Below are 15,135 nucleotides of genomic sequence, written 5' to 3'. Positions count from 1 at the left end.
CACACTCTGCTGTTGATATTAGGCTCTGCCTTCTTTGTGTTCTCATAGCACCCTGCATTTATTTTTATTATATCTCTTATTACTTCAACAAATATTTATTTATTGCTTAATACATATAAGATGCTCCTTTAGCTACTGCAAATTGATGATGAACAAAATATGTGTGGTCTCTGTCCTCATAGTTTTATGGTTTGGTTTGGGAGAGACCCAGTAAAGAAATAAATTCAGCGAAACATAATCTACCACAAGTTGACAACTATTCTCTGAAGGAAAAGTACATGCAGGAGCTAGAAGAGATGATACTAGAATAAACCTAATTTATGTTGAATGCTGTGAATCTGGACTCCCTGGAGAATTAACATGTAATCTATAAACTGAAGGCTAAGTAGGAATCACTATATAAAGGGAATTATTTGGGGAGATCCTTTAAGACAGAAGGAACAACATGTACAATAGCCCTGAAGCAAGAAAGAGCTGGATGAGTTGGAGGCAAGCAAAGGCCACATAATTGTTTATTGTCTCTCCTTAGAATGAATTTGAAATTCCTGAAGGCACAGATTTTATAACAAATACAACCTTGTCAGTCCTGTTCCTTCTATAGTGCCTGGAATAAAAAGGATGTTGTATCATGAATAGCCTCGGGTATTCTGCCGTTTCTGCCCCAAAGCTTGCTTAACCATCATCATGTCCTGCCTTAGGGAATGGCAACTCTATGCTCTCAGGTAGCCAGGTCATGCACCTGAAAGTGACTTTTGCCTTTCTTTTTTTTTCTTTCTTACAACACACATTGAATCAGCCAGTAAGTCCTATAGGACTTCTACTGGCTTACAGGTTTTTCAGTCATATCCCTTCTCCATTTCTACAGTCTCATTCTATCTCATTTCTATCACTGCAAGAACTTCAAAACAGCAGTAAGCAGGATAGCTGAAATTAACACAGATCTCTTATTATTCTTAGTTTGGTTCTCTGCCCACCTTGTCATGCTGTCACCCCTTGATCTCGGTCTCCCTTGAAACGCAGTTCTCTAAATGTGGTGTAGGGTCAGTGTTGCAAAGGCTTTCTGGACAACATTTTATAAGGTGACTCTAGTGTCAATCCTAGGGACCGGTGCTGGCTTGGAGGCTTCATTGGTGTGACCAGAACGTCATTCCCTAGGATTCTCATGTGTAGAATGGACCTTGGTTTTCTCCTCTATTCTTTCACTGAAACTAGTCTGAGATCTAAAGGAATTTTTCCTTCAGGAGCAGGGTGCGAAGACAAAGCCAGCAAGACTCCCAATTCCTATTTTATTTTCATGGCAGTAACTTAGCTTAGCTCTGTTCAACGGCTGCAGTCTCCTTGACCAAATCTGTTCAGTCATTTCACCAAACTGTGCCTTTGTTCACCAAAGGAGGAAGTCAAGTTGCACGAAAGCATCTGCATAAATCCAATCTTAATACTAATAACATCACTCAAAGAATAAACTGCACATTTGGATTCCTGTAAAGGAAGACTCACAAAAATTTCTATTTCAGACAATACGGAACTGAAAATCTAATTTGTTGTCCTATCCTGACAGCAGTATGTGCTTGGGCAAGTGGTCTACCCTGTCTGAATCACTCTCCATCGCTGTAATAATAACTTACATCTTTATATTGTCTTATGTTTCACGAACTTTTTTAGTGTGTGTGATGATGATTAGCCCTGAGCTATCATCTGCTGCCAATCCCCCTCTTTTTGCTGAGGAAGATTGGCCTTGGGCTAACATCCGTGCCCATCTGCCTCTACTTTACATGTGACACCGCCACAGCATGGCTTGTTAAGCTGTGCATAGGTCCACGCTGGGTATCTGAACCTGTGATCCCTGGGCCACCTAAGTGGAGCACGCGAACTTAACCACTATGCTTCGGGGCCGGCCCCCACAAACATTTTTAACAGAATATTTTGTTTAAAATTCACAACACTTCCCTAAAGTAATTATCTGTTTCATTTTTCAGATGAAGTAATTACAAACTGGGGAAATTGTTTCTTGTACAAGTCACATAAATACAAAGGATAGAACTGTGACTCAAACCATGGACTGACCTGGTTCTATATCCTTTGCTTTAAACTAGCTTGCCATCCCTCACCAGGCCGTCTGGCTATCTGGCTCAACTCTCGAAGAAGACAGTTCTAACAAGTGTTGTGAGAGGTTATGAGAAAGCCCAAATTAAATTCACCAGTTTCTGCCCTCAAATTTTCTGCTCTCTTCATGCTGTATCTTGGTGAATGTTAACGCCATTCACCCAGGCATCCAAGCCACGCACATGGACGTCATCTTCACATTTCTTTTCCCTCACACCACACATTAAATCAGTCACTAAGTCCTAGAGATTCTACTGGTCTAAAGTTCTTCAATTACATTCCTTCTCCATTTCCACAGAAATAACCATTCTGTTTCCTTTAGATCGCTGCAAGAATTTCAAGTCTGATTGTCCCCAATCCATTGCTCACATTGCTGTCAGGCATGTCTCGAGTTGTTGTGAGGATTAAATTATATAAAATATGTTCGACACTTAGGACAGTGTCTGCCATTCACTAGACACTATTGAAATGTTGATGCTCATCATCAATGTCATCATCATCATCTTTCTAAATCAAAATTTCATCAGATAATGTCCCATCTTATAAATCCTCCAATAGCTGCTTTTAACTCCTTAACCAAAGAACTTGCTGTTCCACATGGTGTTCTGTTTCATGCCTCCTTACATTTACATACATTATTCCATATTTTCCTGAAATGTATTCTTTCTCACTTTTTATCTACCCACTACTCAGATTTCAAAAATTCACACAAAGATGATGTTGCTTACTTAAATCGTTTAATAACAAAATTAAGATCACATCCATAATATGCATGCTATTTTAATCTAAATGAAAATACTTCACCAGGAATAGTTTGAGAGAAGCCAATAAGAAAACTCAATAAATTCTAAAAACAGAAATTACACCAATCACGTTTGCTCACTAACACACACACAAAAAAACTATAAATAAGTAAAATGAGTTATTTAAATATCAGCAAGGAGATATCTATAATAAATATTTCATTCTTAAAAGATATGTCATCTATAAATGACAGTTGAAAACCTGTTAGGAAAAAAAAAAGAACAGAACAAAATTGGAGATGGGCAGTGTTGCACTTAAAGAGATATTTAGTGCCAAAAATGCCTTAACTACTTAACTAGTAAGAATGGAAATAATATAAAAGAATGTAATCCAAAAACTGAAAAATGGGAGACAAAATAGGAATAGAGGTAGTAAGTTAAAAATCAGAGAGCATTATTGATGATTTTATGCACTTTAATTTGAAAATGTAAATAAAATTAACGAGGAAGAAAACAATTACATTTTACCCTGGAAATGGAGGTCACACATGAAATATGAACTTCAGTTTTGTTCATTATGCTTTAGAACGGACATTGATAAGCTGTAGCATATCCAGGAAACTGCACATGAGAAGATGAGGTGTCTGAAATTCAGGTCACACAAGTAACAAGAAATGTTCAAATTATCATCATAACTGTCCTAAACATCTGTGAACCAAGATTAGACTCATAGTGCGACACAAGAGGCAGAAAGCGGGAAAATCACAGAGAGCCGAATATCAGCTAAAATGAGGGGAAATAATAATGAGAGCCGAAGATAACAAGAATGTACATTTTGTGAAGTCACTGATATCCAGTCGGTGCAATCTGATTCCTCTTGGAACCACGGATGAAGGAATTTCCGTACAGGTGAGGTACGACAAGATGACCACCAAAGTCATCCTGTCTCTAAAATTTTATAGTCTGACGATAAATTGAAACTGGGTAGCTCCCTCTTCTTAATAAACTTAGTGTGGAAGGCCATGCAGACATCTTCAGCCTGACATGGGCCTGGATGGTTATTATTATCTATTCATTTACATAGCATATCATCTATGTTACATAATGTGTAGTTCAAAGCAGGGGTCAGAATTGGCATCCCATAACATTATTTTGGGAGAATCAAAGAAGTAAAAGCTCCTTGCAGAAAGGTGCAACGTCTTGATTAATATAATAAGAGTCTTACATTATGTGGTTTTATATTTTATTATACTTTCTTTCATATGATGCATTACAAACAAAAAAAACCCTGTGAAGAAAAAAAAGGAAATTTATATTATCCATATTTTCTGAATTTTAAAATTTAGATTCAGAGAACAATAATAGCTTTGTTAAAGTCATGACCTAACCAATGTCAAGCTTAAATCTTATAATTACTAGTATGGTAACATTTTCCCCTTTATGTCGTACTCCTAGATCTAAGCAACATTCAGGCCAGAGCACTTTGTCGCAAGCTGGACATGACATTCAATAAAGAGTATAATTGGACATTTTGGGCAAACAGCTAAACACAGGGAAAGAGGTAATGGTTAAGACCATTTTCAGAATGATAAATCTGGAGAAAGGAGAGGAGGAGAAGAGTTATTCTTTAGTGACAGATATTTTGCTATCACTCTTAATCTTTACAACAACCCTGAGATGAATATATTAGTATGCATCCCTTAAGTAAGAGAACATTAAGGTCCAACGGTGTCAAACAACTCATCCAGGTCCACACAATTGTATAGATAAATAGACTAGAAATTTTATGAGTTAAACAGTAAGTGACACATTTGGCCTAGATGGGTGTGTACTGTTGAAAAATGCTCCAATTATAAAGTCTTAAGAGAGAACCCAGTCTTCCCAATCATTTTCTGAATGGCCAGCTGTACGTCTTTGTTCCTGAGGCTGTATACCACAGGGTTCAACAGTGGGGTGATGATGGTATAGGTCACTGTCGCCAACCTGTCTTTGTTTGATGTGTATTTGGCTGAGGGTCGCAGGTAGACAAAGGAAGCACAGCCATAATGGACAATGACCACAATGAGATGGGAGGCACAGGTGGAGAAGGCTTTTTGCTTGCCTTCAGCTGATGGAATCTTCAGGATGGTATGGACAATAAAGCCATAAGAAATGCAGATGAAGATCAAGGGTACAATAAGCACTAAGACCCCAAAAATGAAGATGACCAGTTCACTGATGTAGGTTTCAGCACAAGCGAGACGGATGACTGGTGAAATATCACAAAAGTAGTGGTTGATCTTGTTGGAGCCACAGAAAGGGAGGCTAAACACCAAAGTTGTTCCTTCCAGAGATAATAGGAAGCCACTAACAATACAGGTTGCTGCCAGTTGTCCACACGCCTTCCAACTCATAATAATGGGGTAGTGCAAAGGCCGGCAGACGGCAGCATAACGATCATAACCCATCACTCCCAGAAGCAGGCAATTAGTGATAGCAAAACCAAGGAAGAAGAACATCTGGGTGGCACAACTCATGAAGGAGAGTGTCCTGAGTGCAGAGAGCAGGTTGATAAGCATCTTGGGCAGGATAACAATTGTGTAGAAGATCTCAGAGGTAGAGAGGACACACAGAAAGAAGTACATGGGTTTGTGGAGGCTGTGATCCAAGTGGATGACCGAGATGATGATGATGTTTCCACTCAGGATGATCAAGTAGAGGCAGAGAAAGACCACAAAGAGGACAAGCTGCAATTCCCCAAGGCTGGAGAAACCTAGCAAGAGGAACTCAGTAACACAGGAGGAATTGGCCATGGAGAACTGATTCTGTGGAATAAAGCCCATATGATCAGGTCCAAAAACTGTTGGAGCTGAGAAATCAGGGAGACTTACCCTTCCTAAAGTAGCTAGCACCACTCTGGTGTGAATGAGAAACAACAAGCATGGGAGAGAAAAAAAAAAGGGTTATACATTAACCAAGAATTATCCTAAATTAATATGCACACATAGTTCTATTTTTCTGCCAATGATTTTAGCATTGAATTTGAGGACAGGGGTCTACATGATGTGTACACAAATTTGCTCAAATAAAGCCTATGCTTCAGGCCCTCTCCTTGCAGACTTATGTAGTTTGCAGTAATTTTTGACAGTCTAATCCTCCAAAAATCTTTGCTTCTATTAATTATGATTTTAAGTGGTCATAGTTTCATCCATATTGCTGATACATATATTCTGTAAGCAAAGGCACTAATGTCTGATGATTCACCTCCCACCTGCTTTTAGTACATTCCTCATTTAGAGAAGCATCCATTGATCTGTCTTTGTGTTGCTTGCCTTTAAAGAACACAGTTCCCTTTCATTACTAATCATATGCCCCATTTCCATGCAGTCATTCATTAAAATTAATTTGGTTTAGAACTACTGCTACTGTCTTAGAACTAGTTTTATGATTTCTCTACAAACTCTTATAGGAAAGAAGGCCTGATTTCCCCTTGCAGAAAACACATGGCTAGAATAATTTATCTTTGCTTCAGCATTCACTGGTTGCCCAATTGGTGACATGTCTTACCCTTGATATAACTGACTTGAACACCCAATAGACAGTTGTTTGTAGGCTCTGTCTCTGAATTCCTTAACAGGGAGGCTCAGATACTTTTCCTAAGGCCTTTGGCCCAGTTATTATTATCGCTACTAGATTATATATACTTTAATCCAACCATTCTTATCCTCTTCCACCTCCTGTCAAAATCTTTTCTCTCACTCGGATTCTGGTGCTCAACAAAGGTTTCAAAATATTGTTACTAATCCAAGCTGTAAATTTCTGAGACATGTTTAAGCGTGTGTTTTTTCTCATCCTCCATATCCAATCTATCTTTGTTCTGCAATAGTTCTAGGATCCAATTCTTCCTTTCTGCAAGAAATTAGTTCTTGCCTAGACTATTACAAGAGTATTACAAGCAGTCTCCCTGGATTCTATTTCTTCCCACTATAAGCCATCCTCCACAATTGCAGGACACTGGTGTTTCTATAAGACAAATTCTTTCATATTAACAAAAATAACTGACCCTCAATTACCTATAAAGTTGAAACAATATTTTAGATCTTTCGTACTTTTCTGTTGATTTGCAAACTGACCTGGTACACCTAGGGCAGGTAGAGACCAGAGAGAAGGAAGACCACTTTTGATTGGTAGATGGCAGTTTTATTATTTACTTTCTATTATTCCTTTATTTATTTATTTATTTATTTATTTTTGGTGAGGAAGATTAGCTCCTAGCTAACTTCCATTGCCAATCCTCCTCTTTTTGATGACGAAGATTGTCCCTGAGCCAATATCTCTGCCCCTCTTCCTCTACTTTATGTGGGACATCTGCCACAGCACGGCCTGGTAAGCAGTGCATAGGTCCACGCCCAGGATACGAACCCGCAAACCCCTGCTAGGCAAAGCAGAGCACACGGACTTAACCATTATGCCACTAGGCGGCCCTGGTAGATGGCAGTTTCAACAAGCAAGGGAACTTACATGTAATGTTTGACTTGGATGCCTGCAAGATGAGTAGATCTCCACACCCACAAGCCAGAATCTTAGAAGTTTATATAAAGGCCTTAATGTGGTTCAGTTATGTATGTCGTCCAGATGGTCTCAACAACACCCTACTCTCTCAAGGCTGTGTACTTGGAACAGCTCCCACTGTGGGAACCACGGGCAGAAAACACATTCCAAGGACAGGGATGGAGGCAAGGAGCCTCCAGTTGCCTGGGTCCAGCACAGACGTCAACAAATAGTCACATCCTCTGGTGACCTCCTCCAACATTTTCCCAAATATATTTTTCCACTCATAACTGCCATTATATATTCCTTCACATGCACTTTAGCATTAAGAAATTTTGAACAATGATGTGATTTTTCATAGTACCGCCTAAATCTGTAAATAGTTCGTGCTTTATATCTGTTGTTGCTTTTCTTCTTTTAATTTTGCAACCTTCTTTAAATTCTCACTTTAAAAAATATATATTCATTGAATCCTTTCCACAACTTCCTAATTGTGCTTTATCAATTTCTCTGGATTCCCTGAGCAATCATTAGAATTCTTACTTGCTTTGACACTAGAATTGTAAATTTGTCTTTGACTCCACAAATTATATCTTACTAGAGATGAGAAACTGCATCTCAGTACAGTCAGTGGTATCTAATATATAGCCAGTGATTGAAAACTTGTGGAAAACTAAATAAGCAATGATGTCAGTTTCTCTTCTAAATTATTTCAAACTCCCAGGTATTAAGCATCTGCTTCCGTATTTTGCATTGAAAAATCTCTGTGACATCATTCTCTAAATACAGAGACAAAAGATCCACTAATAATTGCTGCTATCTCATTTTCATTTTTGATTATCAACTGCTCTCCTCCGTTACCCCTTTAGCTAAACTTTTTAATTTTTAAACTCTTTACTGTTGGTCTTGAAGTCCTATGCAAATAACAAAATGTATATTATATTTTCCCTTTTGCTTAGACAAAGGTTTAACAAAATTTTAAAATGGGACTAGAATCAAGAGCTTGAACTCTTATTTTGACATCTTGGAATTGTCTTACCTGTAAATATTATAAATAAGACATACACACCATGCATTAGACTAGAACAAAGGCTCCACTAGCATTCTTCCTGAGATAGCATCTTTACCTTTCCAATATCCTGGTCTCCTTTCTTTGTGTAGTTTCTCTCTTATAGGATCATCTCAAGAAAGAATAGGAACTAGCTATCCAAAAAATGTTTGAGTTCCTTAAAGGAAAGAAAGGCCACATTACTCAAAGGTTATTCCATGACAACCTCCCACGCCCCACCACACCATAATGTGCCATCTACTTTTTCAAGCTCATCCGTGGAACCATGCGGGAACTGATTTGAAAATAAAACTGACTATGGAAAACTTTACTCCACTTAACCCCATCTAGGATATAAAATATTTGGTAAAGGGAAGATAGTGTCCTGAGCTTGGAAAAGAGGGTATTACAGGTTCAGAGTAAAGCTTTGGAAAAATAAAAAAGAGGGAAAAAAAAAAAAGACAAATTGGGGAATTAAATTAACTTCTTAACAAACGAAAATAGTGAATTGATTTTTCATTATCTTGCTCAATAACTCTTCATCTCCTATAGGGTAAAGCCAGTTTCCCTAAGCTGGTTAATAACACAGCTAATTCTCATCCCCATCAACATTTACAACCTCATATTCTAAAACTTCATCAGACAGGAATTGCAATGAAATACTCTATATGCCTTTGTGTTCCAAGACTCTATGCTTGAGAGAGATCTCAGCCTCCAATATATCACCTTCTTTTGCGGCCCACTCATTCTTTACATTTTTTAGAGTCACCAAGTAAACTTTCTCTAATCTGTCTAGGGAGAGTATGCTGTTCCTGGTATATTTAAAGCTTAGTGCATTTAAAGCTTGTTTTGTGTGTCTTTATTAAAATATTCAAAGTTATATAAAAAATTATTTTTACTGCTTCTCTGCCCAATAGACTTGAGTGTCTCAAAGATAAAGACCATATCTTATTCCCTCTGTATTCTCAAAACTTAACCCAGTATTTAAATAAATGAGATAAAAGCAATTCGTGAATAAATAAATGAAGTAGTCCATTAACAAGTTAATAATGATTCCAATTAGTTCATGCTGTAGCACATGGGTCCCCTTTGAACAGTCTTGTACCTCCTAAGCAGAAATACTTTCTATGTTTCCTGTACATCCCACATTCTCTATCAACTTTCATTTTCTTTCTTTCTAAAGTCTGTATCCTGTATCCTCCCTATGAAATACTATATCCTCCTTGTGAAAAAAATAAAAGCTTATCCTGTGTCCCTGCTTTCATTTTGCCTTGGTTTCCATCTTTATTCCTACATTCTTCACCATACAACCATCCTTTCTGTCATTTGATCACATTTCTTACTTTCTACTGCTGATAACTAGAGGTAAGCAGATCATTCGCTCATGGGAAAACACAACATTTCTTAAATGTGACATACGAACAAATGATTGGATTTCACTGCATTTCTCAATAAAGAAATCAGACTTCCAAAATACAAATTAAATTTCATGTTCCTTCAAGTGATATTTTAGTGACATGCAGGTGTCTTCACCCTCAGACACTCCCTAGAAACTTCTATGAGGCTTTCAGGGTGAAACTTGCCAAAATTATCTTCCCTGTCATAATGCCCAATGGTTCTTCTGTTTTCCACAAACTTTCTGGACCAGTATAAGAAAACTATCTACACTACTTCATAGAAAAATATTACTTGTGCATTTCTCCATGGGCAGGTGATTCATTGCTTCAATGAGTATCGCTAATGGTCTTTCCTTTTTACATCAGCCATGGCCTCAATGCCTTGGTTGATAACTGAGATCTCTATCTCCATAGGGAGCTAATTACCCCATTGTACTCAATACTTGTCCATAATTTTCCCTAACTAGCAAGTAGAACCTTGGTAAGACACTATGAGAATTAGTTGGCCGAAGAGAAGACCATTACCAATATGCCATGGGGATTAGGTGGTTTACTCTTAGAAATTCTCTGGGTACTCATTAGAGAGTTGGAGGTTTTCTGGGCACCATTTGTTAAAATAAACGTCAATGAAACTACCTCCTTTGTGTTTCCCTGTGAAATGACTCTCAATTTTTATTCTCAGGTTGGAGAAAAAGATCCATTTCACATTCTCACTTCTGAAAGCCAGAAAATGAAAAGAAACATACAAAGAACAGAGGGCAGTATATCAGAATGGAAGAGGCAGAATAAGTCTTCAGACACAGGGAAACGTATTTGTTTCTGAATTTTAATGTAAGCATGATAAATATTTGCTTGATAAATAAAGAAAGAAAATTTGAGTTATGAAGAAAACTGTGATAGTGCCCTGGTATGGGTTTTAGCCAAAACTTTTCCTTCAGTAGAACTTCACCTAATTTCAGATTATATTCATTCCCTCTGCCAGTGAGTCTAGACACTTGGGCTAGAAATGGGGCAAATGATAGACACTCATGGATGTCTCTATGAAGTGCTCATATGAACTGCTCTTGGAGGAATTATGTCAGAGGTGCTACAGGGATGGGCCAGTAGGAGAAAAGCCCAAGTTATCAAGTAAAAACTTGGTGAACAGGACTTGGTGGTTTCTCTCACATTCAGTTATGTCAGAGATTGAGACTATGGCTAGAACTTCAGGAAATACTTTGCTAAGAAGATTCATCCACAGGCTTTACCTTCCTTTAGATGTGCAGAAGATTAAATATAGCTATAAATTTTTTAGACTTCTCAGTTAGAAAGATGATGTATATGCCTATTTCCCTTGAATCTAGGTAGGCTGAGTGAATACTGTGACTAATAGATCCTAGCAAAAGTGGTGCTGTATCAGTTTGTAAAGCCTGGACTCTAAAGTCTGGCGTCTTCTACTGCCTGTCTCTTTGAGCATCCATTTCTCTACACTAGACACCAACCTTTGAGGAACCCCATAAAGCCCTTAGAGAATCCACATAGTGAGAAACCAAGACTCCTAGCAAACAGCCCCAGATGAGCTAACAGCCAAAAGTTAACAAGAACTAACCAGTCACATAAGTGAGCAATCTTGGAAGTGGATCCCTCAGTCCTGCTTGAGCCACCCAAACTGACCTCACAAAGTGCAGACACCAGCAGTCCCCACAGAGCCCCACCAAAATTATAGATTTGTGTGCAAAATAAAGAATTGTTCTTATTTTAACAACTAAAGTTATGAGTAGTTTGCTATGTAGCAATAAATACCTACAACAGAATTTGGTATCTAAAGTTAAGGTGCTGTTGTAATAAAAACAAAACTTACGGCATTTATTTTGAAATTGGTGGTAGGAGAATCTATAAAGGCTTAAGGATTCTGTTACTGAAAGGTGGACGAGCCTGGAGGCAACTGTTAGTAAGCATTTGAAGGACAGAGAGAAAATGTCATTATAGTTTGGTAAAAAAGGGATACTTATTATGCTTTGTTGGGAAGTTTGGCATAGCATAGCCTGGAAAACAGGAAAAGCATTTAGTGAAATCATGGGACTTTCTAGGGAAATTTCTAGGAAGATTATAGAAAGTGCCAATCAATGATAAAATATGAGAAGAAAGATAAGAACAAAAGAAGGTGCTGTTAAGTTTTTGAGAAAAATTTAGAGGAAATATAAAAGTTCTGGAACTTGCTGGGTTGGAAAATAAAGTTGTTTCTCTTGCCTTCCCCAATCTCTCCCACCAAAGATTCTTAAAGTAAGAAATAGCTTCAGGGAGAAGATTAAATCCAAGATGCTGTCAGGAAACCATTGCCTCAGGGTAATGATTTCAAGAATGTGGCTGCAAGACTCTTGGTTAGAGCTCAGAAATACTTAAGTCTATACCAAGTAAGGTTTCTATGTGTCCTGATGGTATAAATGCTCTAAGTTAAACAATTGCTCGTTTTAAGAACTTAAGAGAATAATCATACAGCCACCTCACAGGTAGCCCATAATAAAGAAAGAAACGTGGATGTGGCTTTTGTCTAAGAGAATTAATTTTATAAACTGATACATCAGAAACCCACAAAGCTTTTTAAAGAAATTATATCGACTTGTGCTAAAGAGGACAGAGACAATAAAAACGAAAACATCTTTAAGTCTTCTAACCTTTTTACACTGCGGAATCAGACTGAGAAAACGACTCATCTGCAAATACTGGCTATGGATAAGGAAGAATTATCAGAGAGTGGGAAAAAGACTCTGCAGGTTAGAGCCAAAAGCCATGGAGAATCTTTATCAGGAAATAGGACGGAGTCCTAATCGAAGGACTGGCAACATTTGCCTAGTTGGATTTCAGAAATTTTATGGACCAGTAACTGCTATGTGCCTCATTTCAAAAGGCAGTGTCTATAGCAGTTATCCTATGCCTATCTCATTACTGTAATTAGAATATGTCAGGAACAGATAATCTGCATCTTTTCCTCACAGATCTTCAAATTGAAAGAAACTACACCTAAACTACACCATGTGTACGTAGACTTGATTTAAATCGCAAGTTCCTGGACCTTGAGCCAGACCTAGCAAGATGGTGCGATTGGATGAGATTTTTGTGGGGTCTTGGGGGAGGGTATATATATATTGCAAGTGGTAAGAATGTAAATAAATTGTGATTAGAGGGAAGATTATACAAAACCAAACATACCCACAAATACTTGAGTATCTTCCCAATGAGATATGTGTACTCTATTTCCCTTCCCAGAATATAGGTAGTTCCATTATAACTGTTTAGACCAATGAAATACAGTATAATGGTGCTACACTTTATAAGACTACCAGCATCCACTTCCTGGATTCACTTCCTAGATCACTTCCATGCTGTTTAAAACTCCAAGTCAATAATTTCACAATGTATATGTGTATCAAAACATCATGTTGTATACCTTAAATGTATACAATTTTTTTTTTTTTTTTTTTTTTTTGTGAGGAGATCAGCCCTGTGTTAACATCCGCCAATCCTCCTCTTTTTTGGCCGAGGAAGACGGCCCTGGGCTAACATCCGTGCCCATCCTCCTCCACTTTATATGGGACGCCGCCACAGCATGGCTTGCCAAAGCAGTGCGTCGGTGCGCGCCTGGGGTCCGAACCAGCGAACCCCGGGCCGCCGCAGCAGAGCGCGCGCACTCAACTGCTTGCGCCACCGGGCCGGCACCTGTATACAATTTTTATTTATCAATTTGGAAAAAAATTTCAAAAATAAAGAAATTAAGTAAATTAAACATTTTTAAAGAAGAGAAAAAAACACTCTCAGCATTGTCATGAAGAAAATCAATATCTTTCATTGGGAAACAAATATGTAACCTCTGGAAGTAAAGACCTAAAAACTTAGAATAAGTGTACTTTTCAAAAGTCTACATGCTCATTAAAATATTTAGCTGTATTCCTTATTCTAAATGATATTCTTGAAAATGGTTGATCTTTCTATAACTTACAGGTCTATCACTTCAGTTTAAATTCTTATATTGAGCAAAATACTTTCAGAAAAATAAAATCCATTCTGTAGAAATCATAAAAAAAAAAATTAGAAGGAATTACCCTAGCTAGTGTAATCAGCCCATCTGCCTGTAGATTACTTCTATGATGGAACAAAGTAGACTGAAGTGGACAAAGGCAAGTGTCAATTTCCATTTTTGTGTTGCCTGATAGAAGCCACACTCCTTTTCGAAATAACACCTCTAAACTACAAAGTTCAAACTTATATGAGTCAGTCATTATGGATCATGATGGAAGGAATCATTTCCATCTCCACTCACATTGATTCCCAGACTTAGATATTCTTGTTATTGAAGAATGGACACAATACATTGTTTGCTAGTTCAGAATATATTTTGCTTTGAGTAGACACATGGGCTCCATGAGTTGTTTTCACACAGTTGGTGCTAAAACTGAGCCTTCAGTAAGCCATTTTATTGTTCTATCCGGACATCTCCTTCTGAGTGATGAGGTACATCCATGAAGCCAGGTTTCCCAGAATTATTTACTAAATAATCACAGATTTCTTCATGACTTATGAGGTCTTTTCTACCAAAGACTAAATTCCCAAATATACATAGATCAATTTGTGAGCTCTCTTTTCTATACTTTTGCACTATTTATCTCTTCCTGTTTCGGGAGCATGTTCTTTTTAAAACAAAGGCATCTTCCTAGGGGGAAGAGTGAGGTCCTATATTACTTATCCTTTTTCAAAATTGTCTTGTTCTTCCATGTAAATTTTAGAAATTTGATGGTCAGATTGCCTTCATAATTCATACTGGGATTTAGATTGGAATTATATTGTGTTTGGATTAGCTTGGATGAAATTGACAACTTTATATTTTGTCATTCTAGTAAAAAAAATTTGCATTATACAAGCAATTTAATGATAGAGCTCAACTAGTTTTAAGGTACTTGCTAAACATTTAGGTTTTTGCAGAACATCCCAATATTTCTAATTAGAATTTTTATGGACAAGAACCTGAAAAGAGGAGTTTGTAATTAAGCCCTATTTGACGCTTATAAACACTAAAATTGAGAAACACTGGACAAATACACCAGTTTTGTGACTTAAAATTCAATGAAATTTTTCCACTTGGTATCTGCATCACTGTATTAATTGTGGTGATCTCCCCTTCAGAGTCTATCACACATGGACTAAACGTCCAGTGTGGACATGGGCTAATTATACTAATGGCTCCTACTCCCCAGGTTACTCAATTAAGGCTACCTTTAAGAAACTGGTGACATTATGTATCCAAAATAAACCTGACTTCTAATTAACCCAAGACAATTTC

At 37.5% G+C, this 15,135-nt stretch overlaps 1 protein-coding gene across 1 annotated transcript; it reads right to left on the bottom strand.

Moving 5' to 3' along the window:
• Nucleotides 1–4,696: 4,696 nt before the first annotated feature.
• LOC131403290 (olfactory receptor 10R2-like) lies at nt 4,697–5,638 on the bottom strand. The gene has a single exon (XM_058537539.1). It carries the CDS (start codon nt 5,636–5,638, stop codon nt 4,697–4,699), a length of 942 nt encoding a protein of 313 aa, XP_058393522.1.
• Between the last annotated feature and the right edge of the window lie 9,497 nt (nt 5,639–15,135).

This window comes from Diceros bicornis, chromosome 4 (assembly GCF_020826845.1).
Source record: "Diceros bicornis minor isolate mBicDic1 chromosome 4, mDicBic1.mat.cur, whole genome shotgun sequence".
NCBI classification, from domain to species: Eukaryota; Metazoa; Chordata; class Mammalia; order Perissodactyla; family Rhinocerotidae; genus Diceros; species Diceros bicornis.
Note: the sequence above shows the minus strand (reverse complement) of the source record. Positions and strands in the feature narration are given on the sequence as shown.